Source organism: Barbatula barbatula (genome assembly GCF_947034865.1).
Source record: "Barbatula barbatula genome assembly, chromosome: 5".
NCBI lineage: Eukaryota > Metazoa > Chordata > Actinopteri > Cypriniformes > Nemacheilidae > Barbatula > Barbatula barbatula.
In genome coordinates, this window is record NC_136769.1 from 7661447 (window position 1) to 7678904 (window position 17458).

General features: G+C 42.1%; 2 protein-coding genes across 4 annotated transcripts; both read left to right on the forward strand.

Moving 5' to 3' along the window:
* The first annotated feature begins 5744 nt into the window (after positions 1 to 5744).
* Positions 5745 to 9232, forward strand: msl1a (MSL complex subunit 1a). Of its 2 annotated transcripts, none has more exons than XM_079456701.1 (9): positions 5745 to 5876; positions 6325 to 6967; positions 7065 to 7258; positions 7361 to 7605; positions 7709 to 7773; positions 7856 to 7923; positions 8108 to 8232; positions 8340 to 8412; positions 8509 to 9232. In XM_079456701.1, exons 2-9 carry the CDS (start codon positions 6440 to 6442, stop codon positions 8597 to 8599), a joined length of 1389 nt encoding a protein of 462 aa, XP_079312827.1. In that variant the 5' UTR covers positions 5745 to 5876; positions 6325 to 6439; the 3' UTR covers positions 8600 to 9232. The 2 variants fall into 2 exon arrangements, with proteins under 2 accessions (XP_079312827.1, XP_079312828.1); XM_079456702.1 differs by having other exon boundaries at positions 5840 to 6206.
* A 504-nt stretch (positions 9233 to 9736) lies between these two features.
* On the forward strand, positions 9737 to 16781 carry casc3 (casc3 exon junction complex subunit). 2 transcript variants are annotated; one of them, XM_079457043.1, is made up of 13 exons: positions 9737 to 9954; positions 10568 to 10592; positions 10749 to 10804; positions 12111 to 12332; positions 12609 to 12757; positions 12899 to 13075; positions 13248 to 14062; positions 14164 to 14225; positions 14343 to 14451; positions 14545 to 14661; positions 14797 to 15002; positions 15171 to 15293; positions 15365 to 16781. In XM_079457043.1, the coding sequence occupies exons 1-13, from the start codon at positions 9769 to 9771 to the stop codon at positions 15380 to 15382; spliced, it is 2265 nt and encodes a 754-aa protein (XP_079313169.1). In that variant the 5' UTR covers positions 9737 to 9768; the 3' UTR covers positions 15383 to 16781. The 2 variants fall into 2 exon arrangements, with proteins under 2 accessions (XP_079313169.1, XP_079313168.1); XM_079457042.1 differs by having other exon boundaries at positions 15412 to 16781.
* The last annotated feature ends 677 nt before the right edge of the window (positions 16782 to 17458 follow it).

Below are 17458 nucleotides of genomic sequence, written 5' to 3' on the forward strand. Positions count from 1 at the left end.
GGTCACGCGCGCACCAGTGTACCATCATCTAACCAACCTTCTCTGCAGATGCAAATTACATGATAATCTAATGTTTGCAGCTGCGAAAACTTGAATACCAAAAAGTAATTGTATTAAGCCATACCGAAGAATGTGTATTAACCCTTTTCAGGCATATAGGGCTCTGCAGTGCCATTCAAATAAATAAGATAAATAAAAAATAGTGCATATGCATGGGTTTGATGACAGGGTACCCATCAACCAAAAGTACACAGTCGGTGTCAAGCTGTTGAATGTGGAAATATGTGCATAATTTAAAAATGTGTGTAGAAAGTCAAACATTTGTTTTTAAGCCCAAAATAAAAACACATGAAAAGGCCTTAATGAGGTACTCTCCTTAATGTTATTATCTCTTTGTTAAATAATTAGCAACCAAGCCTATTTGTGATTTAGAAGTAATATTTGTAATAGCTTCTAACAAAAACTGTGGTGCCGTGGTACATTACAATGGTTGTTTATTATTCGTAAAAATGTTGTTTGGTTTATTTGGAGTTAGTTCAACTCTGGAGTTAGTAGATAGTTCAACCAAAAATTCTTTCATTAACTACTCACTCTCTTGTTCCAAACATGTATACATATCTTTGGTTGAACACAGAGAATGATACTTGGACGAATGCGTGTAACCAAACAGTTATTGTCCACCGTTGACTACCATAGTAGAAAAAAATACAATGGTAGTCAAAAGAGCACCATAACTGTTTGCTTTCCTACATTCTTCAAAATATCTTCTTTTGTGTTCAACAGGAAAAAGGTATAAAGTATGGTAGTCAATGGTGGCCGAGAACGGTTTGCTTTTGAGTAAATGATGACAAGTTTTTTTGGGGTGTGGCCCCCCACTATCCTTAAAACTATCCCTAAAAAAGTATACATTTAATGTGGTAATCTCAGTGGCACAGAACTGTGAATATCCTAACTATTTTTCTATTACTTCATGTGTTATTTGTCCGTGTTGTGTTTGTATCAACAGCGTCCGTGCTCGACAACGTGAGGAAGTCTTGGCATGGCAAACGATCATTAGGCTACCTTCCCATGATCATTGCGGTTTTCTTCTCTTTGGCAACACCAAAGGCAAACCCCATCTTAATGCACTGATAATATGTACGTTACGTTATGTACGTTATGATAGTAAGTACGTTACTATTTCTTGGTCAGCACAACTGTTTCAATATATCCACATATAATATTGTATGTAAATGTTTTTTAGTAGTTTAATTAAATAGCAACGATCATTGATGGGTGGTCTCTGGTGGGCATCTCTCTGGTTGTTAAAACCCACAAGGAAATATCAATTCGCTAAATAAAAACTTAGAAGCAAACTAGTTCAGTATGAATCTAGGTCACTTGAGCTTTAACCTACTGTCCGCGTGACTTAATGAGATACAGAACCGGTATCTCATTGGTGGTTTAAAAGCAACAGAAAAACCAACATCAATGATATAACAAAGTATGCAAAATGGCAATAACAATGTCATATGTTTCTAGCTGCTATTATAGTAGTGTACATTAACATCCAGGGTGCACTCGGATACATTAAACCTGCTAAATACATCAAATAGATACATATTAGTTTCTGCAACAATTGCGGTGTTGACTTACAAAGAAAATATAACAAACGGTAACGGAGGAATCTTTCACCGATGCGGTCCAAATAAAAATGCGTCCTTGTGTTTTCTGTTTACGGTCCCCGTGCGCCATGTGAGCGGTCCAGCTCCGAGGACATTGCTACACGCTCAGGAGCGTGATAGGGGAGTGTCGTCACTGCTGCGGATGCGCATTGTCACCAGGCTCGTCCACGTGCGGGGGCGCTGTTACGACGTCAGCTCTCGAAGTGGAACACTAAAGTGGGCGTCGACCCGGCGCTCTATTTTCGTGGAAAGCATCGGTCATCCACTAGACTAGTGTAAACATCTATTAGTCCGGAGAAACCCAACCCGCGTTGTGACCCAACCAGGGGTTGTGAATGTGACTGCAGTTCTATTTAATGGTGTATATCAATTATTATTCTTATATAGGCCACTTTTCTATATTATTTGTGAAATCTGATGAACATGCGTAAATAACTGCGGTCTAGGAGTATTTAACACTTAAGTTACACTGAGACAAAACTCTCTATGTAGTTGATAAGGTTAATTATTTCCCATAAACATATGCCGGCCTTGACCTTGCTTCTTCCATAGAATGTTTTTATCAGCTATTCAGCACAAGTCTGACAGGTTTTATCAATAGCCTATCCCTCCCAATCGAATATCACGAGTCATACGCACACTGTTTACACATTGGAGATCAATATCAGAAAATCAAAATCTACATCAAATACCTAATACAACGGCTAAAGACACAGTGTATATATAAAATTTGCAATGATTTTGGTTATTAATATGTATGTTCGTATTGTTACTGACAAGAATATAAAAGGGGTGATGCAACGGTGTGTAATGCTTTCTGATTTTGTTAAATGTGCTGTCTTCTCATGCCGAACATGTTCAACTTGTCAAAAAACGAGTTTGACGTATTACGTAGTATTTCTGTGCTCGATACACTCCCCCAGTGTTCCTGCAGGTTTCGGAAAGTTTTTTTCGAACATGAAAAATCGTTACGTAACAACTTTTCTTAGTCCCTTATTGGACAAGTCGCCCGGAAAAGCACGCGGCACGCCCGGGAATAGGCGCATGCGCACAAGTCACTTTCACTTGTTTGTAGCAGAGAGAGAGAGAGAGAGAGAGAGAGAGAGAGAGAGAGAGAGAGAGAGAGAGAGAGAGAGAGAGAGAGAGAGAGAGAGAGAGAGAGAGAGAGAGAGAGAGAGAGAGAGAGAGAGAGAGAGAGAGAGAGAGAGCACCATGTTCGCGAAGTTCAGCTGTGTTGTTTGTCCGCTGCATTTGGGTGATGAATGTTATATAAACGGTGGGTAAAACGCTGGATTTGGAGATCATTTTAAACTGATAGATGGAGCGGCGGTCCCCGCGCTGAAAGATGCCGGACATGAACCTCACGAGTTCCTCTAAATAGTCAAGTTCGATCGTCTTCTCGGCGCTCAGCCAGGCTAAGCTGTCTGAGATACGGTGACTTTAAAATGTATGAAAATACACCAAATAGCGTCTTTATTTTCTTTCTTTATCATTTAAGCATTATAAATATATATATATATATATATATATATATATTTATCATACAGCACCTTATATTTACTGAAGAACTGATTGTGTGTTGGTGTTCAGTTTGGCTGCTTGGTGCAACCATTTTACATAATCGAAAAAGAACATGGCGGCCTCCTTAGTTTAAAATGAATATTACAGTTAGTTTTTTAAAATAATTACAATATCTGATGTTTTTCTTACGACAAATGCTAGTAGTCTAAGGTTATTACAACGTATTAAGCCATACATCTCTTAAACCCTGGGCTCCTTTTATACAATTGAGAACAGCGTTAACAGTTCAAATAGCACACTCTAGTGGTCAAGTCTGGCAATTACCATTCTGATTATGCTTAGGGCAAAATTAAGGTAGCTCTTAGAGTTAAAGTTTAGTATTAAAGCAAATTGTCTACAATATTAGTGTTATAATGTGTTGGTTAAAGGTGTGTGTGCAATTGTTTTAAAGGGACAGTTCACTCCAAAATTCCTACTATGGTGTCAATGTTGACAAAGAACTGTTTGGTTACAAGCATTCTTCCAAACCCAGATTTGGAACAGTAGTAAAGGAAGGCACAATTTTCGAGTGAACTGTTCCTTTAAGGTGAACCGCACAGTATTATTGATATTGATTTGCGCCACCTAGAGTAGTTAACCATACTGCTGCGTTCAGACTAAACACCACTTTGTCGCTGCAGGGTTTTGTGGTTAGGTTGCTAGTGGGCATTCCCACTAGTGTTTGCCTTAGTGACGACATCCATTGATTACGTTAGCTCAACCATCTTCCTATTGGCTGTCGCCCCTGAAAATCGCTCTTCATTTGCATGAAGAATTCTCAAATTTTTCCATCACTACATGGCCCATCTGGTCGTGACTGCTCGTGTCGCTGGAAGTTTAGACTTTAGCATTTTGAACTCTAAATATAAATATTAATACACAAATAGAAAAGATAACTACAAGTAAATTTGGCCTGTAAAACGCAGTAGAGAATGGTGGGATGTGAGCTTCTCAGAGATGACCCTGGAAGCCTTTGATGGATAAAGTAGCTTCGAGAGACACTATGAAATTCAGGGTGACCAGCGCACTCGGTGGAAATGTCTAGTGATAAAGAGTACAGCACAGTTGGAGTACGATGTGTGGCTGCTCACTTTTACCGCCCTCTGTGCATCAGCCAGCTCAAGAAATATCTAAAATAGGAGACTAACGGGTGATGGCCATGGTAGAAAACTTGCGTTGCTGGCAAAATATGACAGCACATCTATAAAGCATGAACCCATGATGTGTTGCTTATTGGACGTTCTTTTCCCCGACAGTAAAACCAAGAGTGAGAGTGGTTGAACACTTTTACGGTGACACGGGTGTAGTTCAGGTTACCTGCCTGGCAACTGGTTTTTACCCCCGACCCATTTACATGTCCCTACTTCAGGAGGGCCAGCTGGTAAATGAGAAACGGGTCACATGGGGATATGTGCTACCTAATGCTGATGGGACGTACCAGACGGGGTAGAGTGTCGAGATCGGTGCTGAAAAGCAGAGATCACCTATTGTACTATTGCTCTTTTATGACACATCGCTTATTGCTTCCTTTGGATAAAAGCGTCTGCTAAATGACTAAATGTAATGTAAATGTAATGTGTAGTATAGCAATAAAGATGGATGATGCATGATGTATCTGTCTGTTTACTTGTACTTGGAAAACAGAATGACCAAACCATACATTTCCAATTATTGAAAATATGTAGTAATTTGATTAAAGGAACACAGAAACTTAAAACACAGCAAGCTAATGTTAATTTATTCAACAAGTATATATGTAATATGTTGCTTGCAGGTCCTGACCCTGTTATTGTAATTCCCTTTGTACTATTATTTTGGTGTGCATTTGGAGCCCTGTCTGCCTTTAAAATAGGGAGGAATGGCATTGTTCTCCCATTAACACATTACAAGACGTATGAATTTCTGTCTCCACACATATCTGCCTCAGGTCTTTTAACGTGTCTAGATCCACTATTGTTTTGTATTTTTTATGTAGGCCTACATGTATTAATGTTCTTTTTTTTATCCGCAGTTGACCAGACAGCAGAATATGCATAAACGCACGACATAAATGAATGAACAATATTTTGCTTGTTCTAAACAGACCAAAATGATCTTTTTACATTTACGGAAGTAATTCTGTATTGAAACGGTCTTGAAAATATTTTATGCATAAACAGCTATTTTTTTACACCATTGTTAAATAATTTTGCAATCTAATTTTACACTACAACCTCTCAAGAATTGTTACATTAAGCATAAATAAACAATTTCGAATCAGTGTTCATATAAATCTAGCACATTTATTTCAATGCCAAGAAGTGTTTGTTTAATCTCATTTGCTGACAAAATGCATTTCCAGCAGCCACCATAACTCATCAGTAGATTTTAACTGTATTTACGTATTTGTGAAACTGTAACCATAAACATTTTGAGCTAATAAGGACATTTATTATATACGCTCTGTGGACCCGACCACTTTGTCCATGCTTTAATATTTGATATAATGCAAAACTTAATAGTAGAAATGCGCAATACATTGCCACGTGATGTCATAACGCAAACAGCGCTGCGCGAGGCACGATTTCAGCTTCCTTTCACGCAGCACAACGCGCATGCGCGGTGTGCGCACATTCAGACCAAATCCGAAAGTCGTCCCAAGGAAGGCGATAGGTGAGTTCGGATATTTAAATAGCTTGTCGATTCAAAGTGACGATGCACGAATCGTTATAGGTGTTGCAATGTTGTCCCTTCGGTATTTATATATTCAGCAGGGTAACATGACTTAAAATGGCGCCATCGTCTCTCCACGGCAGTCGAAGGAACTGGTGAAAATGACTGTCATTGTTTTGCAATAGATGTAAAATGGTGGCCGCCGCGGTGCTTCTAAAAATAACGAAGCCGAGTGCACGCCTGACGAACGGAGAAATACTAGTTGCGTTTATATACACAATCACAGACGATGTCATCTCTATCTATGTTCAAAGCAGCTCTACAACAATTGTAAACAGTAATCTATAACTCTCTGCTCCTCAGTGTTCGATTTGCGCTAAGATTGTAAACACCTTACTGATCATGGTGAACTACTATAACTTCAATAACATCGTGTCTTTTCCTCCAGCATGGCTATAGAAAAGGAATATCAGAAGCACATATCCAGACTGCCACAAATCCCCCTCATCTGCAGAGGTGGGTATTTGTAAACCCCCCCAAATCTCCATTTGGAGGAGGTTGCAATGACTATGCGATCCACTGTGTTCACAAGTGAAGGACACAGACTGGACGCAAGCCTGAGCACAATCCAAAACAGTACAAATCATCAGCATCTACTCAAAGCAAAGATCAGCCATCAGAGTGCTTCGTCCTGTCCCGACCCATCTTCAGCAGGAGGCCTGAGACAAGAGGAGAACTGGGAGACACTGAGGTTCTTGACACTCCCATCTACCAAGCAGATGGGGGCCGAAGGTTCCCCGGTTAAGAGCAAATCACTGTTTTGTCCGGCCAATCACAACCACGTGGAAAAGATGGATCCCATGGCATCAAATGGCAGCAGCCAGCGGAGAGACGAAATGGCTGTCCCTACACCAGAAAACAGCCCTGATGGGAAGCGTTGGAATGTGAGAAAAGGCTCAGGCCTCGTTGACACGCAGACCAGCTGCATCCGACAGATCCTGCTGCTGCAACTGGAACTGATCGAGCAGCAGCAAAAGCAACTTCACAACAAGAACAAAGAGATCGATGATCTCAAAGCTGAAAAAACCATGGTAGGCTGCTGTTTTCTGTTCAATTTACATTTGTTTAATAGTGTCATCAGCTTGATTGACCGGAAGTCACAAAGTAATACGCTTTGCGTTTGTATAGCTTATGGCACGGATTGATCGCATGGAACACAGACTACAGACGGGGAGAAAAGATGGAGATTCTCGTTCCTCTCAGACGCCTCGTCGAAAAGAGCCTGAGGCGAAGACGGCCACCTCAAATGAGGGCCAACAGGAGAAGCGGGTTGACAACCCAACACAAGCGCGCTGTGACAGAGCAGGAAGAGACACGAAAAGGTATACTTCAAAATGATCAGATTAGACAGAATTTTGCGTAGAAATAATAGCAACTTTTTGTTTTTCAAAAACAAATGTTTTTAACATCCTTACTCCCTCAAGGAGGTTACTTTTCCAGGACTCCAGGAAGGGCAGGACGAGACGTGGACAGGCCAAGTCACCACCTCCAGCATCACCACCACCCCAGGAGGGTCCATCTCAGAAAGAGGAACCACAGGATGTGAGCGGCTCTGGATGCCAGGCGGAGGACCAGCCTTACATGACAACCACCGAGACGTGCTGCTGCCATCAGCCACCTCCGTCGCCATGGGGAGACTCTTCCCCTGTGCACGAGGACACCGTTCCAGGTGTGTTCAGTTCATGGGATTTAACTTCTGTTGTTTCTCTGTTGATGTATGATGAATTCAAGATGTCCCGATTATTGAAGTGTATCATTGCAACATTGCGCAGTTCCTTCCTGGCGGGAGAGCATCATAGAGCCTCTGGGGCAGAAAGAGGCCTCCGACATCCCTGAGGTTAGTAAGACACAATATGCAATCCTGTACGCAGTGACTGAAGTGAATGCTTATATCTTAGATCTGTTTTTCTTTTGTACAGTGTCTGGACGACAGTGTCTTTTTGAAGCGGCACTCAAAGCTTGAACTTGATGAAAAGAGAAGAAAAAGGTGATTTTTGGTCATAGTATTTTATGTTAGGTGACTGTCATATACTGTATAAAAACTTTACAAAATGTGTCATTGATGATTGCTAAATATTTTTTTTTTCTAATATTAGTTCTTAGTTTGCTTATAAGTTCTATTTTAACATTTTCCAGACCTTGGTTTAATTTAGTTTCATCCTCCATTTCAGGTGGGATATCCAGCGTATTCGTGAGCAGAGGATGTTTCAGCGTCTACAGCAGAGGATGAATAAAAGGAAGGTGGATCAGGAGAGTGAACCAGAGCGCTGCTCCTTGCATCCAAACCTTGAAGATGGTATGTCAAGTGTACCTAGAAAGAATTTATATCAAATGAGAATTTATAAGAATTGCGTAACAGCGGTCTACAATAACAAAACAACAAGCTTTTTTGTGTTTCCTTAGTGGAGTCTATTATGGTAACACCCTTCTTGCCAACGGTGGCTTTTGGAAAACCTCTCCCTAACCTAAAAGAGGAGTGAGTTTATTTTTTTAATACTGTATATTAAGGATCACATTTTAAAATATATTTTGCACTAAAATGTGTTTAATGTGTCCGTGTTTCTTTACTCAGAAATTTTGAGATGCCATTGGTGGAGGAACGTAGTCGCTGCCGCAGTGAGGTGATCAAGAAAAGGACGCCACATCGGAGGTGTCGCAAATGAAACCATCTCCATATGCAAAGCAGTGATGACACGCACCTCTCACCGCAGAGTCAACAGGAATCCGCTTCATTTATACGCCTCGTGTGTTGAAGCAGAATCTTGGCGATGTACTCTACTCTCTTGGACTTAATCACTAGATTGCACTTTGAATATTTTGTGGCAGATTGTGGGCTGGCTTGGATCTCCTTTAAAGCCTCTGCTTGGCATCTATAAGAAATGGTTTTGTAATGTCTGAGAAAAAGTCTTTCATCCATGGTCATGGTGGCCTCTACAGTGTTGAATGCAACACTCACATGGTCATGCTTGCGTTATATCTCGCTGATGAACTTAAGCAATATGGACCAAAGCTTTTACCATAACCCATCTGCTATATATATTAAACCACGGTTGCAGAACTACATTTTTTGTTAGTTGCGGGTGGGTTGCTCAGTCATAAAGAAAATTGAACATGGTTGAGAGTCATTGAAGCAGCATTTATTGTAACGGAAAGCTCTTGTTAAAAAACGTGTAAGATATTTAAAGCTAAATAATTTTTCAAATATTAAAACAAGTTAAGAAACGGTATGCATAGTTTTTCTGTCTGTTTTAAATGAATGTTTGATGGTAAACCAAAATAAAATTGATTATAACTGACCGTGGCTGCGTTTTCCAAAAGCATTATAAACCAAATCATAGCAGTTTCCAGAGGATTTCCACAATGTACAATGCTTTTGGTGAATACAGATATCTTTTATACTGACAAGGGAATTGAAATCGTATAAATTTTCTGCACTTTTATTTTTTTTCCTTATTCTGGAGCCAATTTTTTGTACATTTAAAAAAATTAAAATAACACGGTAATCTTCCCTTATAAAAAAGGTAGATGGATAATAACAGACATGGTATTCATTGACAAAAATACAACATATTATAACATTTTAAAACTAAAAAATCAACACAGATAGAAAACCAGTTCTTCAACGTGTTAGATCTTTATAAACGCTACTCAGATCAGCGCTGTTAAACGATTTAAACGAAACCTCGAAAGAAACGTCCATTACGTAACTAACTCCTTTCCGCTACCCGCGCGCGCCTCCTCTGGCGCGGAGCGAAAACAGAAGGGATATGACGCATTCCTCATCCCCCACAATTCCCCGCGCACATCCGCTTTCCCTTCCTTGAGAGTTAAGATGGCGGACCGGCGGCGACGGAGACGGCGCGCCTCTCAAGACAGCGAGGAGGAGGAAGAGTCCGCCTCGGGATCCGAGAGCGGGAGATCCTCTTCGGCCAGCAGGAAGGCTCGCGGAAAAGATCCCGAGCCGGTGGAATCGCCAGTGGAGCGCGTCGCCCCCAAAATCGACTGTGTGTCGGAGTGTGTGAGTGTGTGACTATAAATCTGCTTTTATAATCGGGGCCGATCTGAGTGTGTGCGGTTAACAGTGTCCGTAAACGATCGTCGGCTACTTTTTAAAGCTTCTCCGGACGTGATACGAATGTTGAAGTTTGATGAAATGTTAGTGTCTTGATCCTGCACGCAAGACAAATATTCAATTATGCAAAATGACGTAAACTCTACATCATAGACGCCTTTATCTTTATGTTACACAGACCCAACTGGATATGTGACGTTGAGTATACGTGGATGTGTTGTTTTAGATTTTTGTCCAAGATATTTGCCTCCAACATGCTTCTAACTCTGGTTTTCCATCCTGGTCCTGGAGGCACCCCAGCTCTGCATATTTTGTCTCTCTTATTTACCCAACACACGTGATACACCTCAGGCTGTAAAATACTTAAAATAAGGTTTATGTGGTAGGGCCCGATCCGTATGTTGCTTTGATATGTCAGAAGAGAACAGAAATGATATTGACGTCTGTATACATTTGTCAGTTGTGTTGTGACTTGTATTTGTCTTCTAAACTCCCTTAAATAATTTGGGAGTTGTTTATCGAGCATGTTCATATTTGATTCTGATTTCGTTCCCTTTAGGAAAGTGAAGACGGCGTGGGTGAAGGTGAGTACCTTTTAACATTTGCAATACATTCATTCTCCATCGAAATAAGATGAGCTGTCACTCTCGCTGCATTCCGTTAGTAGCCGGATGTTATTTTTGGTAATGGATTGGGAACAGACTTTCATTAAAGGCTGTTTTGTGTGGCTCTTTCCTCAGCTGTGCTATCAGACTATGACAGTGCTGATCTGGAGGAAAATGGATCACACACTGAGGTAAGTCTCTATGGCAACACTGTTTAAGGGCTTTGTTGGGAAATCAATCGGTTCTGAGAATATAAATGCTTTGCTGAATCCGTGCAGGACTGGACTGTCCGGCTCCTTAATAGTGATGCATTTATCAATGAACAGCAGCTGATGGGAACTGTGCTTGGCTTAAAGAGATACTGTGATTTAATGTTTAAAAACATTTTCAATGTTGAATTGTCAGAAATGCTCAGGTTGTGATTTTTTAATTTTTATTCTCCACCGAAACTGTATCTAGGGTGTTTTTGCATGAATCTCTAGTGGAATTATGAGTACTGCCAATTTATCGCCCCATGCTGTTAGTGCATCTGTGGTTCCTGTCTAATTTTAGAAATGACGCGCCAATGAGATGTTTTGCATGTAGCATTTTGATGACTGCAAGGCATATTGTTGGGTGATTAGGATGTATTCGAGAATATGGCTGTTTCGTTGCCTCCGGCTCATTGGTTGTAAGAGTAGCAGAATGGAATTGAATGGTGCTGTACTTCTCAGCTCACCAGGCTTATTCGGCGCAGTCCAGCCTGCTGATGTTCCACCTTGTTCGGTGTCCTAGCAACCCTTTCTATAGCATCTCTGCAGTCCAGACCCACGTAACGCTGGACTTAAGTTGCGCCAGACAAGTACGCTTTCCTCACAGAATGCCGTTTCCAAACAAGTTTTCCAGACAGGGGAAAGCCAGTAAATTGCATTCCGTGTCAGCGCTGGGCGGCCTCTCTTGTTCGACTGTAAAAATGTCAATTTTGCTGTAGTTTATACTCAAGTAGCTATATATCTACACAGCTATTGGCGCTGCTCATTTGTTCCAGCAACTTAATTCGGTACTAAATTAAATGGAGATGAATTACCTTTTATTTGTACTTCGTTTCATTGGCTTTTACACAAATCTATTATTATTGTAGCTATACCTTTATTATTACAACTAACTGGTCTCATGTGAGAAGCTTTTTTTTTAAAGTTCTTTAAAAAAAAAATTATGGTTACAAATGTATCAATTTTGTTCCCTAAATGGATATTTCCCCAAAAAAGGAAATTCTGCAACCATTTACTCAATGTTGTTCCAAACCTGTATGAGTTTCAAAAAGGAAGAAATGTCTTTGATGTCTTGTGTCCGTACATTGGAGTGGGTTATCAACGTTCTTCAAAATATCTTCTACAGGAGATAGTCATTCAGGATTGGAATGAAATGTAAATGATTTATTCAATGTAGTTCTCTTACCTCAAGAATCGTATTCGCCGGCCATGTTCACAGTTCTCTTTTGACTGTCCCCCCTTCCAGGGAGGCGAGGACGAGGAGGAAGGCGAGCATTTTAGCGAAGAAGAGGCCTCACGACCTGTTGCAGAACCGGAACCAGAACCTGCTGCAGTCGCCCCCGCGGAAGAAGAGCTGGAGGTCGAAGAGAGAGATGAAGTGGTGGAGGAAGTTAAAGCAGATGAGAAGGAAAATGTGGCCGGAGAGAGACAGAGTGGTGACGGAGAGAGGCAGAGTGGTGACGGGCAGGTATGAGAGGCTCTAAAATGAATGAATTCTTCTGCACATTACATATATTTTCATAGTCAATTTATGTCAGCATCCTGGTAATAGTTTGTGTGTATACAAGTGTTTCTTGGCAGGGACCAAGTCATTTAAACAGTCCATTGACAGATTTACAGCCAGCCAGTTGAAATTCCACAGCTTGGACTTAGTCGCAGCTAAATCACACTGTCATTGGTGTTTCTAATTGTAAATCCTTTTTAGGCTGAAACTAAGCTTGAAACCGGCCCTAAATGTTTACAGGAAAGCACAGAGGACCCTGAGAATAAATCCGACATTAAAGGCAGTCAGAAGCTGGACGACGATGAAGACCGGAAGAATCCAGCATACATCCCCCGAAGAGGGCTCTTCTTCGAGCATGATGTCAGAGGTCAGACTCAAGAAGAAGAGAGGTGAGAGGGAATTTTAGTTGATCTTCATAACTTTGCTGATAATGTGCACTAGGATTATTTTTCACCTTCCTAGCTGAAAAGATTCCCTTTAAAACCTCCTTGGTGGGAATTCTCACCTTGATTATTTTCATCTCTCATCAGACCTAAAGGGAGACACAGGAAGCTGTGGAAGGATGAGGGTCGTTGGGCACACGATAAGTTCCGTGAAGAGGAGCAGGAGCCAAAATCCCGCGAAGAGCTTATCGCTATTTATGGTTATGACATACGCAATGGCACAGGACCAAGTGATGGACGGTCGTACCGTTCTCGAAAACCCAGGTTAGATGCGAATCTTTCTTAAGCATCTGTTTTTGTGCTCAAGTGGTACAGTGTGATGCATTGATTAAAATTCTATACTGTTTATTATGCTTAGCAATTTAGCTGACCTCTTGAGTTAAACTGTAATTGCTCGGTAGCCAGCTTTACTAATAATGTTTTTCTTTTATTGCAGACATGGTTCACCCAATCGAGAGCCAAGGCGCCAGCGTGATAGCGAAAAGTTTGTTCGTACCACGTGGCAGGGCCCCCCTCCTGGTCACCGCAATCCCCCTCAGTCTGTTACCCTACAATCAGGCCCACCCACTGCTCCCCCTGCAGGACGAACCTCAGCTCAGCCTCCCCACCGCAGTTTCCATAACAGTCGAGGCCCAACAGCCCCGCACAGGACAGAAGGCAGAGGGTACCCGAAGCTGGGCCTGGACGGCCCCCCACCTCGTGGTTTGCGGTCTCAGTCAGCGGAGGTCGAGAGGGGTCAAAGGCTCAAGGGCCGTGGCTCTCACTCCGGCCATGCTGACCGCAGCCCAGCACTACTGGTGGAGGACATCCACAGCGAGGAAGAGGAGGACGGTGAAATTCCACTGGCGACGACTACATACACTGCTCATCACTATAAGACTGAAAGAGATAGGGTTCCATCGCCACGGAAACAGGACCCAGGTCTAGTGGCAGAAGGAAACAGTGCAGCCGGGCACATGCGAGAATCGTCTCCACCTCAAGAGAAACCTGTGGAAAAGAAATCTTACTCGCTCGGGCGGAGGGCGATGAGAACGCGGCCATCAGACCTCGGTAAGCAGGTGTCATTGGAGGATTCTTCTTCTACTGTACAGCAAGCTGCAACGGCGTCGAAGGCCGAGTCGTGGCAGGAGCAGAGCGATGCAGGAACGCAAGGTGGACTGACGGGGCTTGATCAGGACCTGGCCCGCATCAGCCTGGCTGGGCAGAACTGGGCCCAGAGCCCACCCTCCTACCTACAGGCTGAGATGAGGGGTAATTCTTTCATGTTTTTACATGACATTTTAATCCGGGATACTATCTTTTAGATTTTATGGAGGGCGGTTTTGCATTCCTGTACGTTTTGTGTGTTCCAGGTATCCGTAGTTCAATGCACATGGGTGGAGGCCCTCCTCAGTATGGAAACATGGAGGATATGGTGAGTGAATTACCTACAAAAACTCATTCACAAAGACAAAACTTGCATGCTTGATATTTGTGGTCCTATTGCCACATTCAATGTAAACATAAGTACAACTTTTTTTTTTTAAATTAGGGTGTTGGTAGTGGTCGGGCAAAGCGGTATTCATCACAGCGCCAGAGGCCAGTTCCTGAACCTGCGCCCATGCACATAGGAGTCATGGAGGGCCATTATTACGAACCCAGTGAGTGCATTTCTCCTGTGCTTTCCTCAACATCATATTCTGTAATGAAAATACTGAAAACATGGATATTTACAAAAAATTTTTTGTTGCAAGTGTCTTTCCAGGGACCAATTTACGCACACGGGGAGAGCCCAGGAGCCCTTCCTCCTCAAGGCATGCTCGTTCAGCCTGAGATGCACCTTCCACACCCCACTCACCCTGGACACCCAGGTAAAAAAAAGGCATCCATTATTTATTGAGAATTTCTCATTGTATGTAGTGATATTACTGAATGTTGCCTGGTTTTAAACCTTTTTAAGGTTTTGGGGTGCAGTGTGTGTAAAACCACTACTTTATGTATTTCAGGCTTACATCCGCACCAATCTGGAGGGCCGATGCCCAATCCTGCTCTTTATGCCGCCCCACCCGTTTCTATGTCACCTGGGCAACCCCCTCCACAGCAGCTGCTACCCCCACCCTTCTATCCCCCTCCAGGTGTCATGGCCTTTGGGAACACCAACTACCCGTACCCTGCTGGAGCTACGCTACCTCCAATGTACCCCAACCCCCAGGTGAGCCATTTTCATTCAAGAATTTGAGTCATATGAAGCCTTCCGAGCATTTGCTGTAGCTTATAACACATCTCTCACTGGCGGGTGGTTCTCTGACACTTAACACTGTAAAAAGCACCAGGCCATTAGATTGTGTATTCAAATCTTACCGTTCCATGTGTTCTGCAGGCACAGGTGCAGGTGTACGGCGGGGTGACGTACTACGACACGATTCAGCAGCAAGCTCAGCCCAAACGCTCCCCACCCCGGCGGTCTTCTCATCCTGTTACTGTCAGACCTCCACCTCCTGAGGTAACAGCCATACCATTTGAACACACTTCCTAACAATCACTGTTCTGAAACTGTTCTTTCTTGTCTACTAGAAAACACTTCAGTTTTAAATCAAGGGTTTCACTCTCTCATCCACCAGGACCAGAGCCGAAAGCCAGCTGAGGAGATCCATTCCTAGCTTACAGAAATGAGGATGTGTGTCAGGACCATTTTGTATAAATTTAATTTGCTATTTAGTTTGTTCAATTTTTTTAAATCTGTGTTTTGTAATGCCTTGCTTGGGTTCACTCTCTTCATCCACGGTCCTGGTTGTTCCTAGGTTGCATTTTTCCCCAACCAGTAAAGTATTTTTCCCTGCTCGCCTGGGAGTGAAATAAGCAGGCAGACGGTTTCCTTTCCTACACAATAAATCCCTTATCCCTGATGTCTCTTGTCAGACTGATTGAAATTGTTCAAAACTGCTGGACTTTGAAATGCCTTCATCCTAGACCACAAGGGGTTTAGATGGTTTTCTCGATTTCGGATCTCCTTTGCGCTGCTGTGCAAACAAACATGCTATTATTCAAAAGGAGGAAAGTATGGCTGAGATCTTGACTATGTTGTTTTTTTGCCCTGAATCTTGCAAGTTTCATGCTTGTAACGGAAAAATGTGTTTGCAAATGCAAGATTTTCCAAAGTTCAATCCTGAAGTTAAAACATTTCACACCGTTGTCAAGTTTACGTGTGCTGTACCATTCTGACTGCTTGACCCATCGTGATTGGTGCTAGGCCCCACGTAGGAGGCCGAAACCTTCAACCTTTCTCTTTCTGTCCAGTTGGCCCTTGTATCCTTGACATTGTAATGTGTTGAATTCAATACTGTACATCTATCAAATCCACCGATAACCTTGTCAGATACTGACCTACTTGACCATGTAACTGCTTGTTAGCTTTCTATTGTAAGTGTACATATTAAAGTATATTAAAGCCAGTTGTTTTAGGAGTAATACTGTACTAAAATACTAAACTACTATGACATACTGTCAGTATATAAACAAAGCCAGCAGGGAAACAGCTTAGGCCTCCGTTATTTTAGTTTCCTCTTCGTTTTAAGGAGTTCTGATGGTTGTATTCTGTCAGGCACACTGTACAGGCACGCATGTTTTTATAGATCTGTTTCTCTGTGATGGCGACTTTGGCTGTGAGCTGTTACTCTTCGCCCCACTGTGGGAGTGCAATGGATGCATCTTTTTCAACGGTTCCCTTTATGATTGTCACATAAAAGATAACTAACAGTATAACTGAAGTGTTGTTCCAAGCGTTGTTTAGACACGGCTCATAAAGATTATTAGATGATGTTGTATTACGTTCTATGCCTTAAAGAATTTATCGGTTTGACATATCTGTCTTGTTTGACTAGACCTGACGACACTGTGAGGGCTTGTACGTTTCCTAGTTGTTTGAATAATATTGAAAGTGTTCATTTTTGTGGAGCAATGTCAGGAGATAAACATTAAACGAATTCAATCTAACCTTTTAATTGTCCTGCGCTGTTTTTCACAGGCAATTGTTTCTCTTTTTTATCTTGCTATTATGGATCCCGGTGAAATCATTTTAATGGTTATAAAGGGTATTGACCTTTGATGGAAACCATACTGGTGGGACTCTACTGGTTATGTGTTGGCGGTATTTATCTGGTGGACGGCCAACAACAGCTTTTTGGAATCCCAACATTACATACTATTTCTAATGGGTAGAATGGTTAACAGCCGATGGTTCAAAATATTGTTGGATTATAGGAAAACATTGGAATAAGAAGTGTACATTACATTAGAAACGAGCTTCACAGCAGGCTCAACGTGGCAAGCGTGCCAGGTTGTAATCGCAGAGGATGCTCGGCCCCACATTAGTCGTTCATACACTTGACTTTGCCAAAAGGGAAGCGTCGCTTCTGCCGTATTAAAACCTGCCAAGAGGCGGCGACGCATGCGTCGTAACGCGCGGGTACTCCTGCAGTAAAACCGTAGCAGCGCGCCTCAAAATGACACTGTAACCCGTATATATAGGCCATGGGCAGACGAACATTTTTAGGCATATTTCGGGTCTCTAACAAGCGTTCATTTGTATTATTTAGAGCGCTGTTTGAAAAGCAGTCGTGTTTTATTACATCTACACGAATGCAAAAGCTTTTATTCTTATATAGAAAT